General features: G+C 48.9%; 2 protein-coding genes across 2 annotated transcripts in view; one reads left to right on the top strand and one right to left on the bottom strand.

Moving 5' to 3' along the window:
• LOC139055903 (polyamine-transporting ATPase 13A3-like) overlaps nt 1-19,697 on the top strand; it is a 220,057-nt gene that overhangs the window by 14,754 nt on the left and 185,606 nt on the right. The window lies entirely within an intron of this gene.
• Nucleotides 17,509-18,331, bottom strand: LOC139055673 (uncharacterized). Its single transcript, XM_070533203.1, has 2 exons — nt 18,107-18,331; nt 17,509-18,039 (listed from the first exon to the last, which is right to left on the bottom strand). Exons 1-2 carry the CDS (start codon nt 18,329-18,331, stop codon nt 17,509-17,511), a joined length of 756 nt encoding a protein of 251 aa, XP_070389304.1.

The following is a 19,697-nucleotide window of genomic DNA, read 5'->3' on the forward strand; positions in this document are numbered from 1 at the left end:
GATTCGACGAAGGTGGCTGCATGAGAGTAGCGGGAAGACGACAACCACACGAAAAAGATTGCTTGACGACATCTGTATGACGGTTACTGTGGAACGAAGAAGGTAAGAGAAGAATCGGAGGGCGAGGCTGCACTGACGGAGATCGAACGGCTATGATGACATCACGACGAATGTATGACAACAATGCACGATGACAGCGCAGTGACGACGATGGCATGACAATGGTGGCACATCCACTATTGAATGACAGCAGCATGATTACAATGAAATGCCGGAGAACTAATGACCCCGAAGCAACTGCGAAAGTGGTATGACTATGGCGGCATAACGAGAATGAAATGACGACGACTGTTCAACGACGCTAGCGTTAAGACTGGTATGATGAGAGTCGGTTCGCGAAGGTGGAGTGAAGACGACGGAACGATGGCCGCATACCATGTGGCCCAAGCGAGAAGATAATTGGGGTCACTGGGTGGGCGTAAGGAGAGAGACAGGCGGACGTACGGCCGGACGGATAAATTTCAAATGCCTGAATTAGGCAAAGAATTTGCGGCAATAATAATTGAAGTGGCCTCACAGAAAATGGTAAGTGGAACTTGACTGAAGTGGCACGTGCACTCAGCGGTATGGTTTCGCCGCTCTGTTACTGTATGATAGGTATACGAATACCTCTGACTTCATCGGCCCTGGCTCTTCATGCTACCCTAGGGTTAGTTATGACAGTAGAGCTTAAAAAATGAGCTTTTTGTGAATTCAGATTCTATCACTGCTGCTGAATTCTCCAGTAACGAAACAAAGCACTATATACCACCTTTAGAAGCAAACAGAGGATAAATTGAAGCGCATGTATAATAGGCAAAATAAAATGAAAGTGAGCGCAAAAGAATTTGCAGCAGGTGCGAGCCGTACTCCCATTGCCTGCGCGGTGTTGCACCAATTATCTGCCGCGTTATCATCGTCCAGTCCATTTTCTTGAATATTTGCCTATTTGTACTTTGCCTAGACACATGAGTTAGCCAGGGCATCCATAGCGGCGGATGAGGGACACTTCTTTTGCGGCAGAAATCACGTGAACATAGGAGCATGGTCTCCACGCCACTGGATCTCGCAGACCATATTAAGAGCAGACAAGTTCCGTGAGGGACGCTAGCTAGCTAATAGTTCCAAGGCTAGATTTAGTATACAGATACTCCAAAAATAGAACTCAATTATGGTACTGCCGTAGATAAATTGGCCCAGCACCGCATAGGTAATGCGAAATATGTCGGTTCAGCACCAGCCAGCGGCAACTAATCTTTTCGTCCACTTTCTTTTTTCATCTTTTTATCAATCAATATAAAATTATTCTATAGTCAGTTAGTTTCCTCCGTGGTTTCTCCGGACTCATTGCCTGTGTGGGGCTTGTAGATTTGCCATTAACCAAAAAAGTGAACCCTTTGGTTCTCCCTTTCGCTTTATAAAGCACGTTGTATTCTGTACTCACTCGGGAATGTCACATGCTGCTGTGTTCACTAGGTGCATTGTGAGAATACTGTGGAGAATAACGTGGCATAGCGGTCTGTGTGCCATTTAAGGATGTCATTTGCACTCTTTATTTGCAGATTCAGCCGCAAATGTTCCATCCCTCTTGCAACATCTCTCACCTTCAACAGGGCCCCAACCAGCAGGTTAAATAGCACTTCGTTAGGGAGAGATTAGCTTTATGTGACATATTCGCATAACCCAAATGCAGAGTTGCAATCAGCCAACAGAGTCAACCTTCAATTATCCCTGCTCTTTCTCGCAAACCTTCCGTGTGTTATTCGCCTTAATTGCTGGCGTTCTCTACGTTATCCACGATTTCTAAAAAAAATTGCAGTTTCGCCAGGAAGGCGAACCACGCTTGCGATATAAAGAGAGAGAAAATGCGAAAGGAAAGGTAGGGAGGTTAACAAGGACTGAGCCCGGTTGGCTACCCTACACTGGGGAAAGGGAAAAGGGGACGGAAAGAATAAAAGAAGAAGAGAGATATAGAAAATTAGTAGTAATGATAGTCGATTTATCGGCCGTATAAACTTGCAAACATTCGCTTACTCACTAAATTACCAATCATATAATGATGTACGCAGACGTAGGAAAAAACTGAGACAACAGAGGCAGCCTTCTTTCTGTGTGTCTGTTGCTTTCCACATCCTCCTTAAGTCGCACTTACACATTCTATCATGGATTCAAATGAACTAGCCCGTCAATGTGTTTCAACTAAATCAGCAAGCACGCAGTCACGCGCGCACAGCTAATCATGAACACATTTTGCTGGATGAATGCGGAAACAGCCTGTCAAAATGCTGCAGAGAGGAATCGCGGCAGCAGCTGCGGTCGAATTCACTTTCGTGGGTCTGTCGCATCAATGCGAATGAAACATCGACAGCACAGCGCATACGAAGCTACAAGCAGTAGACGCACTTTGCAAACAGGGTACATTGAAGATGAGGCCCGCGAGGGCGTGCACTTTGGCCACGTCGCAGATCGCTTTGAAGGTACGGCACCCGCACGGCCGCGCCGTAAGCAGCCGCCGCCGGAGAGGTACGCCCACCCCCCTTGCCTCACCCCCGTGCCTCGCGCGCGATGGGAGAGGGCGCGCTTCCTCGCTTGCACAGGCGAACTGAGCCGCGTTCGCCACCTCAGCATCGCACGCTTTCACTCGAACATACAGCACACGTCGCGCGGCGACGATTATATCGCCCTTGGACTTTATTCAGAAACTCGCGGCGACGGTGACGGCGATGGCAGAAAAGCGCCTGGGTAATATAATTCTATCGCATTAATTACACATCCCCTACCCCCTTCCTTCCATATCCTTCGAATTATTCTCGCCTCGCGGATTCAATTCATGCTGTGTGTGATTTTCCACTGTCGAACCGTAGCAGTACGTCAGACCTTCAATCAGGATGGTATGTCCTCTTTTCCATTATGTGCGTATTTCCTTCTTTCTTTCTGTCTTTTTTTTTGCTGCTCTCATGTCGGCGGAATAACATGCGAGGGAAAAAAGAGGAAGGGAAACCACGCGTGAGTGCTTTGGAATAAGCAGCTGGCACGCACCTGAGGTGAGATCTCTTCAATGCGCACTTCAGTTTCACTCGCGTGTTACTTCACAAAATTAACATCCGGGAGTGCGGGAGAGGCATATGATTCGCTGTCATGTTCGTTCCACCAACGAATACCGCATACCACTACCCCGTTGCCAGCAGCCAAGGCTTCTTCTTTGCATCAAGTTGTGTCTCATTCAGTGCACTCTCCGTGCGTAAGCTTGTGGACGGCTGCACCAGTTTAGCTCTGCAGGTTATTTATACTTCTGCTTTTTACCGGTGAGTGTTTCGAATTGTTAAATTCACTTCTTCTTTTGCACCCATGACATCCACTTTTCATCCGTATATTGGAAAGACCTATGAGAACCACTTAATAAATATTGATGGGTTACCTGGTGAGCCATGATATGACAGCAGAACACTTAAAGCTGATACGTTCACGCACACATGCAAAAGTTGCATTTAGTTGAGAATTATCGAGAAGACAAAAAAAATGGCATGCAATCCCGACCCTGCAAAAGTGGATGGCCAGCGAAGCTGTTAGAAAGCTACTCAAATGCCGTCGATGGGGATATGAAGTATTTTATTGTTCTGCATGGTTTTAGCACGACACCGTTGTTGAGCATTACGATTTTGCACTCTTCGCTGCTCATTGTATTCAATCTTCTCTTCGGGAGTCTTAACTTTGTCTGGTGTAAACGTAGCGGTCTTGCAATGAGCTGACTGATATGCTAGGCAGGTCTCCCTTTAAATATGAGCTTTGTTGACGTCACTCGATGATTCGTATGCCATAGTTTTCCCTTTCTCCCCGGAGCAGCTTATGCAACCGTAATGTTTACCAGGAAACACACGCGGAGAGAAGGAATGTGGTTTGTATTGTTCACAGGCAGCTTATCCATCATATGGTTTTGACGCTTGTTTTATGCTTTTCATTATTGAAATGAATATTGAAGTCTGTGTTGTGTGCCTTCTTCCAAAGGAAATATGCACTTTCTTTCGGTTCAATTTTTCTTTTTCTTTTTTATCACGGTCACGTAAAGTCCTTGCCGACTAGAGCAGGCTAACAGCTGCACTGTGAAAGGCGAGCGGAGCCACTCGCAGTCACTGTCAAGGTGGTCGTACCTTACGTGCACACAATTTCCTACAATCTTCGAAAGATAGGCCAAAAGGCAACCGTTGATGCGGTGTTATTGCACCTGTGCGATTGTCGGGCTTGTGCAAAAAGGCGAATGGCGTGAAAAAGGAAATCTGTCCCTGCGCAATCAAGCATCTAAACCTATACGTCACGTGTACTGAACGAGTGGTTTATAAGGTCCGTCTGTCCTGTAACAGTATACATCGGGCAGACGAGCAAGAAGCTTCACGTCATTTAGCCTTGCACTGCAGAAATTGTGGCTGCAAACACGTCCTGAAAAAAACAAGTTGTGCGCAGGAAACCCAGAAAACAAACAAAGGAAATTTTCGAAGCAATAGGAATTAAGATTTGGAAAGACAGGTGTGTCAGTCACCCCTCGGTGTGATTCTGACAGAGCGCGCCACCATCTTGGACTTGGTTGATTACTAGAGTGGGAGCCTACAAAAAAAAGGGCGCGCACTTGGTGCGAAGAGTGACAAACAAAAAGCACGGCCTGAAAGAGCAGGACACAATCAGATTAATACAAGCCCTGATAATCAGCAGAGTCACTTGCGGCACCCTGTACCTGGGTCTCAAGAACAGCGAGCGAGACAAATTAATAATAATATTTGGGGTTTTACGTGCCAAAACCACTTTCTGATTATGAGGCACGCCGTAGTGGAGGACTCCGGAAATTTTGACCACCTGGGGTTCTTTAACGTGCACCTAAATCTAAGCACACGGGTGTTTTCGCATTTCGCCCCCATCGAAATGCGGCCGCCGTGGCCCGGATTCGATCCCGCGACCTCGTGCTCAGCAGCCCAACACCATAGCCACTGAGCAACCACGGCGGGTTGCGAGGCAAATTGAACACCCTAATACGAAAGACCTACAAGCTGGCACTGGGGCTTCCACCGACGACGTCGACGGAGAAGCTACTCAGGCTGGGCATCCACAATACTTGGGAGGAACTAGTAGAGGCCCACAAGACGAGTCAGATAGAGCGACTCAAGCTCACCAGCACGGGTAGGGACATGTTAATAAGACTGGGCTACCCAGTCGAATATGAGTCCGCTAAACAGCGGGTTCCTCTACCCCTGAGGGAGAAGATCACGGTGGCCAACATCCCGAGAAACATGCCCCCTGAATACCACAGAGAAAGGAGGCGAGCGAGAGTGAAAGCTCTACGTAAGGCCTACGAAGGACCAAAACAAGGAGAAGTCCGACACACTGACGCGGCAAAGTACAAGAGCAGAGTGGCCCATGCTATCAGCGTGATCAACAGCCAAGGACAAGAGGTAGCAGCGGCCTCGGTAAGCACTCTAGACATCGACTGCGCGGAAGAAACGGCGATAGCCCTGGCGGCCACTACGGGACAGCGAGAGGAAGATCTAATCACAATTATCACCGACTCACAAACAGCATGTCGAAATTATCAAAAGGGCCGCATTTCGAAACAAGCCCTCAGCATCCTCGAAAAACGAGACAATTTCATCCTCTCCAGCATCCTCGAAACGAGACATTACCCGCCGGGACACGAGTCCCTGGCGGGTAATGTAGCGGCTAATGCCGCTGCCCGAGATCACATTCTCCGGGCTATCCCACCAGGTTCACGAGTACCGGTAGACCAACAAAATAGCGGCCCGAAAAGATACGCCGATATCCTGAGCCACTACAGACTGGGTAGAAGTATCTATCCACCCCCGTATCCCCAGCTGACAAGAGAAGAGGCGGTGATCTTCCGAAGACTACAGACCGGCACATTCCCGCGTGGCACCCTGCTACACGCCATGTGTCCTACGAGCTATACTCACAAATGCGCCTTCTGCTCCACGCCCAATACCCTCTGCCACATCGTATGGGAATGTAAAAAAAACCCATCGACACCGCCCATCACTGGACCAACCGTCGAGCAGTGGGAGGCACAGCTGACAAGCTCGACCCCTGAAGACCAGCATCGCCTGGTGAGCAGGGCCAAGCTATCAGCTCAGGCCCACGGCATCCTGGACTAGGGACGCCGCCCACCTCGGACGATTTTACCGTCGGCTCATTTCAAGTAATAAAGTTTATTCCTCCTCCATTGTTGTTTTTCTTTTTTTACTCTTGTTCATGCCTCACTCCCGTCACAGCGCGTGCGCTTCTCCAACGACACTACAAAAGGCGGCTCTTTGAGCAATAAAGCAGTAGTAGCAGTCCAGCGCCTATGGATGTCCTTGCTATGTTGCGTGAACGTGTCAGTTTTAAGCGTGCTGCTTCAATATCTTAGTAATGCGCCACAGCCGCAGCATGCGCAGCTTTCTGAGAAGGGACGTGCAGGAAGCATTCGTGGCCACCGGTTTATTGCGTCTGCACCCCCTTCCTCCCTCACCTCGAACTTTAATCAATGTCCTGGGAAATGCAGGTTTCATGCGCCCGCTATGATCACAATTTATGCTAGTTCAGGTTTTGTAGGACCAGCGCTTAGACAACGGACAAAGGGAAGACACATTCTTTGCTCTTCCTCTTCGTCTAAGTACTAGTCCTAGAAGTTCTGAAGATGCTACACCAACCTGCCCAATAGTGTAGCATAGTAAGGTACGCTCCGCGAACTCTGTATTGAGCGCCATCTACTGTCATCGCCTTTATTGGCAGCACTAGGGCCGATATTGCCACCGCTAAGCAGGCTCTGTTATAAGCGCTTCGCGATGAAATTGTATGCTGCAAGCGGCTGGAAGACAGAAGGAGATGTAGGCACGCAAGGTCCTTGAGCAATGCGTGGAGAGAAAGAAATGCGAAGGGAGTAGCAGCGACGTTTGTTTCCAAAGATCAGACGTATACAGTCGAGAACCTCTACAACGAACTCCTTTATAACGGGATGACCTGTACCACGAAGGAATTACTGTGTCCCTGTTCTTGTGTGAGCCATGCGCTGCGGGAGCTGTACAGTGAAATGACCTTTATAACGAAGGATATCGGTGGCCCCAAGCACTTCGTTATTAAGGTGTTCGACTCTGTGCTAATAAATGCATACATAGTTCGAAGTACGATCTCGCTTGACTTTTTTTGCCCTTTATTTTCTGTCAATTAGTTTGGAAGAAGGATTACGTGACAGCAAGGAAGGTGTGTGCATTTCACATGTTTCGATCATAAATATAGGTCTGAATGCTTACCGAAAACGTGGTATTCTTTTTACGTGCGTTTATTTTTATCTAATTATTCATGTTTATTTAGTCATTCTTTTATTTACTTGTTTTCTAATGGAGAAAAGGGCAGTGGCATCGAACGCGTGGTTTAATTCCGCTTCTTCTCTTCTCGCACCCGCGGTCCGAGCGCTCAAGACCAAGTGCGCTTCTGTGTCTTCACACTCGCCCATGCTGAAGACCTAAAAGATGGATCGACAATTCATTTTAAAATAGACAGTTCACTTGAATTGAAGGAACAATTACTTGAGGTGTGACACGTGCCCGGCGAAGTTATTTCTTTTACACCTGCCGAAGCTGGCGCCTGAAACTGCAGTGTTCACGTGCCAGGTGCTCTCGCATATGCGCCGGGTATTTGCGAAGTGCCCTTCAAACCTCGCTAGTAACTTCTGGCTTGGTGAGCCGACTCCCCTTGGGACCCTCACCTCGTTACCGACGTAACGCACCAGAGCAGGTTGATGTCGACGGTCATAGTGGCAGTTCTGCTCTTCTCGCGCTTTTGAAGCTCTTCTGATCGCTGCTGTGCTGGTCTTTTCAAAGACGCATGCTCGGCCGCCGGATCTGGAGATGGTAACCGGATTGTCTATGTTCAGCACCGCTGTCAGCTGGGCCAGCTTCCCGTAGATAGTTTCATATGGTGTCCTCCTGGTAGATATCTACAGCGCCATGTTAACGGCATAAGCAGCTGATTGAAGGTGAACGTCATGGTCAGCTTCTCCTCTTTTCCTTACTTTGGTATACGTAGCGAGTCGTGCCTAGATGCTTTCGTTCGTTCCATAAGACCATTTGCCTGGGGTTTAAATGCAGACGTCTAATGGTGCTGCACCTCTGCCCTACTAAGATATCTTCTTGGTTCACGGCTGCACAAGGTTTTAGCACGGTCTGACATAGATTTTTTGGCAGGCCATGTCTCCGTTCAAATCTTGCTTTCCACCTTCGTTCACCAGAAGCATTATTGCATTCTGTGGAGCGTGGCTCGCTAGCCAACGTGCCCTCCTTGCGGTGCGTCATGGCTCGTTATGTTTCCGATCTAAAACAATTATGAATGATTAGGAGGTGACGTTCTTCGTAGTTTTCCTGGTGTCATTGATACCGATGGCTGCGAGCATCGCACGCGTATTGCGAAGACGTGGTATCGTTGCCCACATAAAGCAAGTTGTTTTTTAATCCACTTTCATTGCCTATAATTTATCATTTCTTTTAATTCACTTAGCAAGTACAAGTAATTTCCCCCATGTTGGCCTTGGTGTCGTTGTTTGTTTGCCTCTCATGATATGATGCCGATACCGCGTGTCATCGCGTATTACATATGTCGAATTCTTTCATGTAACAGCGATTGAGACAATGGTTGATAATAAGCCTTTGTCCTCCTGTTGGGCTTTGGAGAAGCGTTGTTGAGAGAATAAAATGTGATGGTTGTCGTTTCGGGCAGCGCGGTCAAATGGGATCCGTGAGAGAGCGTCGGCGATGTTGTCTTGCCCTCCAGCATGGTGGCGCCCGCCAAACCGTGCTCTTGCAGCGTGGTAATCCATCGGGCAAAGTTATGCTTCAGCTGCTGCTTGGGAAACATCCATGTTAACGCAGAATTGTCGGCCACAACCGTGAACTTGCACCCAAAGAGATAGTGACGGAATTTGCCATCCACACTCCATACCACCGCAAGGCATCCTAGCTCATTGGAGGGTAGTGGCGCTGGGTATCTGAAGGTTTGCGGCTCGCATATGCGACAATAGGTTCTATGCCATCAGGGTCATGTTGCATGAGCACTGCCCGAAAGCCCATCTCGCTGGCCTAGTCAACTCGCCATTGAATTGACTTTAAAAAAATAAATTATGGGGTTTAATTACGGCGTGCCTCATAATTAAATTATGAGGCACGCCGTAGTGGAGGACTCCGGAAATTTCGACCACCTGGGGTTCTCTAACGTGCACCTAAATCTAAGCACACGGGTGTTTTCGCCCCCATCTAAATGCGGCTGCCGGGGCCGGGATTCGATCCCGCGACCTCGTGCTTAGCAGCCCAACACCATAGCCATTGAGCAACCACGGCGGGTTCGAACTGACTTAGTGCTGGACAGAGAGTTAGCTGCTGTTTTAAAGTTCGAAAAGCGATTTCTTATGGAGCACCGCATTCAACACATACCTCCTTTTTTATATAACTCGGTCAGAGGAGCGGTGGTGGATGCGAAGCGGGGAGCAAATCTACGTAAATACGAAGCCACTGCTGCAAACGACTGAACTTGTTTGAGGCAAGTTGGTGTGGGATATTCCGCCACAGCAGCAGTGCGTTCCAGGAGCGGCTGGATGCCATTTGGAGAGACAGTGTGTCCTATAGGTGTGAAATCTTGGAGAGACCGAATTGGCACTCGGCGCCATGTAACCGAAACCAAGCCTCATAGACCTTGCGTTGTACTTCGTCCAAATTGTGCAGATGTTGTTCTTGCGCTGCGCCAACGAACAGGATGCACCACACAAGATTGGTACTTCAGAGGTCCTAGCACGCAGTTGATGGCGCGCTGAAAGGTACTGGGAGCCGTGCGCAACCCAAATAGCATGCAATTAATTCGTGCGAGCACGAAGTCCCGAAAGGCTGCCTTGCAGTTTTCTTCAGCGACGATGACTTGCCAGTACCCCACGCGTAAATCAAGCGATGAAAAGAACTTGGGATGCCGCAGTGAATCAATAGCGTCAGCGATTCGAGGTAGTGGGTACACGTTGGGCGTCGTACATTTCTTCAGTTGTCTGTAGTCAACACAAAACCTCAACGAACAATTTTATTTTCGAACAATAACGACGGGCGCTGCCCACGGGCTTGAAGAGGGCCGAATAATGTCCATATCGAGCATTTAACGGACGTGTTATGCGATCACGGTGCTCTCCCATTTCGCGTACATCGTCAGCGGCACACATATCGGCGAGTGGTCGGCGAAAGGTCGCCCATGCTATGGCCGAACAAAGCAGCGTGGCGAACGAGTACCAAGGGCAACTTAGGCGAATTTTCAGACTAACGCGTGAATGCCGGATATGGCCTGAAAGTGGTCGAGGTGCCCAGGGCCAGGGTTGTAGAAGGGCGGATTGAAACACGACCATTGTCCATGGTGTTTCAATGGTGATTGAATACACATATATTACTGCGGTGCCATAGCTGACATTGTAGTCGGGAGAAAAGAGCGAACATGTGCATCAAATACATGGGTAATAGAAGATACACAGCTGGTGCTTGAAACCTAATACAATAATCAAATGATGTGACAATAAAATGAAGTTAATAAAACAGTTGTCGCTGTTGCAAATGTGTGTTCACCTACCGTGGTGTTGTCGTGGCTACGACGTTGCGCTGCTACGTCCGAGGGTGCGAGATAAGATCCCTGCCGCGGGGGCCGCACTTCGCTGGAAGCGAAATGCAAAAATACGAGTGTGCCGTGCATGGGTGCACGTTAAAGATTTTCATGTCGTCGAACTCATTCCGGGGTCTGCCACTACAGCGCACCTCTTAATCATGTCATGGTTTTGGCATGTGAAACCCCAGCATTTATTTGACAGTGAAGCTGTTAGCCTCTAGGTGGTCAGGAGTTTTCGGCCTGTGCTCACTCAAATAACAATACCGTATGCCCGGCACCTGTAAAATGGCTTTGCGATTGAGTTATCGCGTTGCATATTTTGTTTTCTCGTATACTCCAATTTCAATCAAATGCTACCCTGTCTGCAGGTTGTATGAAAGTTGTACTTTGCAAATATTACGACACATTTTACTTTGAGAAGTTCACTTATTTCAATAACGCACCTTCGCTAGGCGGAGGGCCCAGAAGAATGCGGCTGTATGCTGCACTTTCGCACACAAGCGTGTGCCCCCTCACAAATGTGTGCACACTATGTGGGCGCTCTGCCCATTGCATCTGTCGCACAGCGTACGCTGCGACTGCAATCGGCATTATGGCAAAGACTGTCACGAAACCGTGTCACCACCTAGCGGTCCCAGCCACTCAGACAGACTTGAAACGGCAGCTCAACAATGTGTTGGTTTTTCAGCTTCGGTGTAAGAGAATTATGTTTTCTCGTATATTCGATTTACAGTCCGAAGCTATCATGTCTGCAACTTGTGTGTAAGTCGTAGTTTACGCATTCTCAGACACTATTTACTTTTAAACATACTTTATTTCAGTAAGACACTCACGTTTGGCGTATGGCCTTGACGCTGCACTTCCGCACATGTGCGTGTGCGTGTGATGTATGCTGCTTCGAGTGGTGGTGCTTATGTAACGTAGTCTAAGGTCAGTTGTCTTTGTCTAACTTCACCAATAGCTTCTCTGTACACATACTTTGACACGGTGGAATTTAGTCAGATATTTTTTATGAAAAACGCGCTCGCAGTAAAGAAAAAGGTGAAGGAGACGCAGTGGTAATTTCCACCGGTAAGTGGTTCCAATCATGAATGGTGAGAGGGCGAAAGGCATACTTGGATAAATTTATACAGCAGTTACACTCACTTAATTTCAGTTTGAGGTCCTTGCTACAAGAAACGGGGAGGGGGCTTTTGAAGTGAAGCTTGTAGTGGTTCACAAGTTTTGGTGTCGTTGTGGTCACGTAGAAAAACACATTGCTCTTGGGGCACAGCAGCTGCGGGAAATGGCGGTGTGATGAGTTGACAGCTGCGCCGGTGCCGTAGCGTGAGTCATTAGCGAGAATCCCAGCTGCATACGTGCGCGCTCACGCCACGCGCGCAACCAATCAGAGCCGTTTCGCTTCCGCCGGGGTAAGGAAAAGGAAGGAAATGGTGTTGTGCGCACTGCACTGGCCTCCTTTCCATTCAGTTCATTCTCGGAAATGGTATGGGACGACCACGCGTTGTGCGTTCCCCCGAGCAACTGGCAGCCTTCGACGAGTGACGGTGAGAACTTGCGCGTGAAAGGGCTCGTCGTCGGCACGCCGATTGAGGCGTTAGAGCAGCCCGAGCACAGGCAATCCGACAGCAACGAGATGAAGATCCCGAGGGGAGGGAGTGGGAGGTCGAAGCAATCCGGCACAGTTACCTGTTGGTTACTTCACCGTAACGAAGGTCAGGCGCACAGGGGACAAGCTTCGCTTACCCACACTCTCCGGTAGATGAAGGGTTAGTCATTTTTTAAGTATATGTATACTCATTGTTATCTATGTCAGTTCTCTTCAGAATGTTGTAAAATACCTATTCTTAAGAGCTGACGCCTTCCATTCAGCAATGACTACTCCAGCGCATTAACGATGTCTGATGAGGGTCTGTGGACATTGTAATCGGACATGACAGAGCGAGCTGCGCCTTTATGCATCCGTCTAGCATACTGGCGTACGTGATCGCAGTCGAGTACCATGCGCTTTAAGCAAATTTAAATATCGGACATACATTCATCATATACAGCACTTCTCTTAGTTTTAAAAGGGCCTTGCTGAAGCTGCGTCAAAGGAAGTTCAAGACCTTGATTGCTTTCGCTGATATATGCTCTGTCTGTGCTTTCCAAGACAAATTGCTTCTAAAAAGGACGCCTAAATATTCCTACCTTTCGCAATAAATAAACAATACCCAACGGAATATTCGGTGAATCTGACGAAATTTTGTTTAGAAATACTAAGAACTATAGAGTGCAGGTTTTATTTCATACACCTGTATTTCATGTCACCGTTAACCTCACCATATATGCAGAAACATCCGCGTAGAGTTTAACGTTACATGAAACATAGTTAGTAAGGTCATACACGTATAAAAAAAAGCAGTTGCCTCAAGGTGAACCCTTGAGCAACGTCTGAGAAGACTTACGATGACGACTCTTACCCAGTACAAGACGCTACCGTCCGTCACACCACTGAACATGAAACCAGGTGAACAGATGATTGGGCATGTTAAAAAAAGGTCAGCTTTTGCAACAGTCTGTTTATATGAAACAAAATCGAGTGCTTTTCGGAAATCTAAAAACATGCAATCTATCTGGCCACCTGAGTAAATGAAATCAGCAATGTCATGCGTAAGTTCTACCACTTGTTTATTACACGAGAATCCAGCTCTGAAACTACGTTGTGTTGGATAAAAGAAATAAATATTGTTAAGACAACTGATCAGATAGGTGCAAGTTACATGCTCTAGTATTTTGCAACGCACACAGGTTAAGGAAGTAGGCATAAAGCTCTACGTCGACGTTGTTTCGTTACTCTTGCGTATGAAACAGACGTCAGCGCTTTTCCAATTAATAGGCAGTGCGTTTTATTGAAAGGACATTTTGCACTGCCTAATAAGAAAGGTGAAATCAAAAGGGCACATTTCTGTATGATGAAACTGGCAATGTAAACTGGACGAGGCACTTTCATGTTCTCGAAAAGCTCGGAAGTGCTACTAATCGAGAAATGTATGCCTACCACTTGCTCAGCGTAAACCTTCAGATCAGCGACAGGTCCCACTGACTCCTGGAACGCACACTGAAAATAGTCATTAAAGCCTTTACTTTAGCCTCGCCGTTTGCGTCATAGTTCATGCCGTTCACATCATCGCACATAGGCCCACGCATTTTCGTTTAGGTCGTTACATATTTCCATACTTCATCTGGATCCTGTATCCTATTTTTTCTCCCAACTTAACAAGTACTCATTTTCTGCCTTGGCCATCTATATGGTCACCTGCTTTTCTAATCCTTTCATATTTGAGTAGATATCACAGTCGGGTGACTGACTATACCAGAGGACGAAAGGATGTCTGTTATTTATCAGCGCTTGAATACGATTTTTATGATTTACACTTTCTTTCTTTGGGTGGAATAAGCGGAGAAGGAACAAACACCTACGCGATGGTTTACGTTCTTCTTATACATAGATTAGCATTTTATCTGCACAGCATTTTGTCTGCACGTATCTAACCACGAAGTGTGTAACTTGAGCTGGGGCGAGAATACTTCCAGCTCATTAATGGGGAGACATATAGCGACTTTTATCGTAAAACAAAACCTTGCGCGGCACTTTAGCCTAATTTCGAATCACAGGAGAGGAAATGCGTTCGACAATGACTTCATGATGAGGTATGCCTTTAACGACGGAAGGATTGAGACTGTAGAATCTATGCACAAAATAAATCTAACACTACTGCATTATTAAGGCCTAGTAGCTGCATTATTACACTAAGATAGTAAATGGGGATTTACCATTTCAAAACAGCTAGTATGCAAGGCAGTCGTGCCACTGCGTGATTGTTTACAACAGCGCCATCGTAAATCTGATAGTTTAAAGCCACCAGCAAGTGGTACGTGAGCAGCCCAAAAACTCAGCAAAATGTTGCTCAAAAGAAAAGAAATTCTTGTGGGGACCTTACTGAAGCGGGATTGCAAAATAAACCGACAGCTATGGTCTATCCACAGTTTACCAGATTTCTTGAGTAAGCGGTTTTGCATACACTGACGTCAACAAAAACAGAATCACTATTTCTGCCATTAGGGACAACTAGAGGGACACCAACTCATTTTTTTTCTTATGGTTTCCGATAAACTGTTTAATTAGGAGGGAAATTATTTTGGTTACCCATCGGACCATGTAGCTAGGATTCAGCTCCAAAAGCGATTTGTAACTTTATTTGAAGGAGTGAGCGCACTTGCAGTACTTCGTATGTAAACTTCCACGATTAATAACCAAACACACACCATTATATTTTCCTTCCGACTTGGGTGTCAGTTTTGGACATTTTAGAGCGCAGCTTGGGTGCCTGTTCCTGCGTTGAGCGTCGACGTGCCTCGCCGACGTAGCTCGTAACCAAGCGAACGAGCACTGAGAAAGGTTAAAGTGAGCGCAGAGCGCAGCAGATGAAAGAAGAGAACGCGAGGAGGAAAGGGGAGGAGGAGGCTACAGTGAAAGCCTTAAGCGGAAAGCGGAGGAGGAGTGAAGGTTCGACGGCCTTCCCATGCGCTGGGTTCCCGGCGGCCGCGGCATCCGCAGTCGCGTGGACGATCTCATCTGCGCTTCTGAGGGGGGAAGCCAGTGTAGCGTGAGGTGAGGAGTGCTACGCGCGTCCACGGCTTCAGCTGCTGAGGTCAGTCCGCGGTATCAGTGTGTGTGAAAGGGATCGCTGCTTCTGCGAGGAGTGATGGAAAGCGGCTACGATAAGGATCGATGTGACGCTCCCTTGGGCGTTGTCGCCGCGGACACTGGTGACACGATTTGTCCGCGACTAAGGGCCACTCTCGTCGCTGGTATAACGAAAGCATGAGGAGAAAAGCGTAGTGCCGCGCAAGGCTGGCAGTGCGGTGACGATGGCTAGGATATGGCCTCAGAGTAGCACGTTTCGTCTGTATGGAAACAAAGCGCTGCATGAGCGGAGGCCTGTCTGCCATGGCTGCTGTGAATCACGCCCACGCGTCTACTACGTGCTCTCTCTCACGATCTCCCGATTAGCGAGGCAGTAACGTCACACTTTGCATCGTTTGCAATGTGCCGGACTAGAGAGATTGTCCGTGCCAGCTACTCTACTCACAGCGTTCTCTTCCCAGTATGAACTGTGTACCTATTTAATACAATATCTAATACAAAATACTGACACACGAAATGAACAGACGTATAGAGCTGTACTCACATATTGTATTAGGGAGCATCGTAATCGTCGGTGAATTTTTCGTCGTGACTATCGAGCTCATGTTACAGTGAGTGAGTGAGTGAGTGAGTGAGTGAGCGAGTGAGTGAGTGAGTGAAGGAACTTTATTGCAGGTCCGGCGAGGACGCGAACTCGTCGCGCACCCGGCTAGTCCCACGTCGGGACCGGTAGGTTTAACCAAGTGGCCCGTTCGCGGGCACGCCCGACAGCCACGATTTGCTTGTCTAGAGCGGGGCTATGCAGAAGCGAGTCCAATTCCTCCTTGGTGAACATGGAGTACGTCCACCAGCACTCCTAGAGCATGTGTGCTAGAGTGGAGGTCTGCCCGCAGGACGGGCACGCGTCGTCGCGATATACGTCGGGTTAAGCCTCGTGGAGAACGGACAGACACGGATATGTGCTGATCTGTAGAAGTCTAAGTGAAACAGCTTGCGCCCTATTCAACTTGGGGTGAGGGGTGGAAAGAGCCTTCTAAACATGTAGAAGAATTTAATAGCCTCGTTGTGAGTAGCGGGAGCGTCCCTGTGGCCATGGGGGAAGAGGGCAGCCGGCATTCCTTACAGAGGAAGCGCGATCAGTCAGGTCACGCACAGCCTCGTCAGCAGACTCATTGAGGTTCGGGGGAGCACCCTCGACCGACCCTACGTGTGCGGGAAACCAGTGAATCTAATGATGCGTGAGAGCATATGGACTTGAGCCGCTAAGAAGACGAGCACCTTGCTTGGCAATGGAACCCTTCTGGAAAGTCCTAACTGCCGTTTTGGAATCGCTATAGATCTCAGACCCACTACCGTCTACCAGGGCGAGAACAATGGCGGCTGGCTCGGCGACTCCGCGATCTGAAGGGCAAATCCAGGCGCCATCGGTAATCTTGCCGCTGGAGTCGACTACAACGACTGCAAAGGTCTTCCCATCGCTGTACTCCGTGGCGTCGACCAAGCTTGTTCTAATGTCTTCTTTCTTGATTTGTTTGACGATGGATGCTGCTTTGACCTTGCTTCTTGCCTCGTTGTGGACGGGATGGATGTTTCGGGGCACAGGGGCTCGAATGCACCTTGCTCGGATGCACCTAGGAATCGGAGTACTGACCATCGGGAATCCCGCAGGGTGGTAACCCAGCTCTTCGAGGATGCGTTTACCGGCCGCTGTGGTGGTCAGGCGAGTGAGTTGCGTGCCTTCATGGGCTTGATCAGTCTTCTTGGTGGAGTTATGTACGCCCAGCTTGAGATCCTGGGTATGGATCCTGATGGGTAGCCCGAGAGCCCTCTTGACTGTGCGGATGAGAGCGTTCAGTTTGTCTCGATCCGCTCTGAGCCAGTTGTGCATAGGAATCATGTACGTGGAGTGGCTTATACGAAGGCATTGATCAGTCTGAGAAGATTGGTTTCATTCATGCCTTGGTGCCGGTTTGCGATTCTTCGAACAAGGCGGAAAGCGTTGTCTGTCTTTGCGGTGATCTTGCGGAGAGCCGTTCCGTTCCCGCCTTTGAATTCAACAAACATGCTAAAAACCCGAATAACGGCGACACAAATGCGAAGACTGATGCTGCTTTCGGAGACTAGCTTCCAATCTTTAGGTCTGCCTCCCTTCCCTTTTTTGTGAAGCAGAAGCTCCAACTTGGCAGGGGAGCATCGAAGTCCGGTGTGCGGAGATACTCCTCCATTAGGTCGATCGTCTCCTGGATGGCTTCTTCGACTCTGCCCTCGCAGTCGGCGGAGCACCAGATGGCGATGTCGTCGGAGTAGATGGTGTACTTGACGTCCTCGACGCGTGCCAACCTCCCGGAAATACCAATAGTACAGATGCTGAACAGTGCGGGGGAAATTATGGTGCTCTGAGGAGTGGCCCACCCTCTGAAGGACACATCTGTGGAGTGGAAATCTCCAATGCTAAGCTTGGCCTTCCTGTCTGTTAGAAAAAAGCTGGCGTAGCTTTGGAACCTGTAACCAAGACCCAGGTCTGAGATGGTATTGACGATGAAGGTGTGGAACATGCTGTCGGAAGCCTTCTCGACGTCCTGACCGAGCAGAGCCTTGACGTCTCTGGACCGGCCATCCGCGATCTGATGCTTGATTAGTTTCATGGCATCCTGCGTCAATAGTCCAGCGCGGAAGCCGATCATGTTGCACGTGTAAACCTCATTGTCTTCGAGTTACCCGTTGAGCCTTTTCAGGATGATGCGCTCCATGAGCTTGCCGACGCAGGAGCTTAGAGAAATCGGCCAGAGGTTCACCATGTTCTCCATTCGGGGCCTTGCCGGGTTTGGGACTGAGCACCGTGCAGGCCGTCTTCCATGCTGCAACAACAACGCCGCTCTTCCAGGACTCGTTGATCTTGTCGGTCAGAAAGACGATCGACGTGTCGTCGAGGTTTCTCAACATTCTGTGGGTGACTCCGTCAGGCCTCCACGCAGGCTAATGGTTGAACGCGAAAATGATCTGTTTGACATCGGCAATGGAGAAGTCTTCGTCCAGCTCGGGGCGTGGAGGGCTTCGGTAGTCCATTAGTTGGGCCGCTGGATCTCCGTCACGACGGACGGGCAGATACTTCTGTGTAAGTTTTGAGTCGAGTTCATCGGCGGTGTGAGACATGGTGGTTTCGTGAATGGCCCGGGCCAACGTATGCCTCTGATTTGACTTTGAGCCGCTTTCGTCGAGAAGCTGCTTCAGCATACCCCAGGATTTGCCATTGCGCATCTGTCCGTCGATGGATTCGCAGAGTTCGTCCCACTGCTACTGGCATAGCGCCCTGCAGTGGTCATCAGTGAGCTTGTTGAGCTCCGAGGTCTTCTTTCGGAGCCTGCGATTGAGCCTTTGACCCTTCCATGGGCGCATAAGGCGTTTTTGGCCTCAATCAGGTGAGCAAGTCTGCTGTCCATCCGCTCGACGTCGCGATCGGTTTCCAATTTTTTGGATGCCGCGGAAGCGTTGTTCCGCATGCCTTCACACCATTCTTCGAGACTGGCAGTGCCCTGTCTCTCCCGGGTTCTTCGCGAATCTTGCGAAAATGGTCCCAATCGATAAACGTGAATTCCATGACCCTACTCCGCGACACTTTAAAATCGGTCTCGATAATGTAGTGGTCGCTGGCAAACTCCATTGCGGTCTTCTCCCTGCCCACGTACTCGACGTTCCTGACGAAGGCGTGGTCGGGTGTCGATTCCCGGGTAACGGAGTTGCCGAAGCGCGTAGGAAAATCTTTGTCAGTGACCAGAGTAAAAGCCCATCTCGTTGGCGTCTTGCCACAATTCGCGCCCCTTGGTAGGGTCGTAGATGTAGCCCCAGATGCCATACGGTGCGTTGAGGTCGCCGACGACGACCAAGGGTCAAGCGCCGGCCAAGTCGGTCACTTTCTTTATGATGTTCTTGAACTGCTGGTGCGAGTCCCTGGGGGTTGCTATAGATATTGAGGACGAACATGTTGTTGCTGCACTGATTCCGCTGCGGTACGTCGAGCAGGATCGCAACTATGGCATTTTCCATTATACCACTCGCCAGCTTGAGGTCGTGGATGAGATGAGCCAACCTTTCATCGATCAGGATGCAAATACCTCGCCCCCCCGGGCAGGCGCGAGACGTCCTGTAGCCCTGGAGCGAGGCTGCGGAGCGTAATGTTTCTTGGAGAGCGATAGCCTGAGGTTTGACAGCGAAAGACCTGAAAAACTGTTGCAGAGGGGCTTTCTTGTTAGAATACCTCTGCAGTTCCATTGCCAAATGCGAAAACTCTCTTTGGATCTATCCATTATGG

This window comes from Dermacentor albipictus, chromosome 2 (genome assembly GCF_038994185.2).
Source record: "Dermacentor albipictus isolate Rhodes 1998 colony chromosome 2, USDA_Dalb.pri_finalv2, whole genome shotgun sequence".
NCBI classification, from domain to species: Eukaryota; Metazoa; Arthropoda; class Arachnida; order Ixodida; family Ixodidae; genus Dermacentor; species Dermacentor albipictus.

Coding starts and splice junctions, on each gene's coding strand:
- LOC139055673 (XM_070533203.1), bottom strand. CDS start 18,331: ATGTTGAGAAACCTCGACGACACGTCGATCGTCTTTCTGACCGACAAG. Junction 18,040..18,106: donor ATCCTGAAAAGGCTCAACGG/GTAACTCGAAGA, acceptor CTATTGACGCAG/GATGCCATGAAACTAATCAA.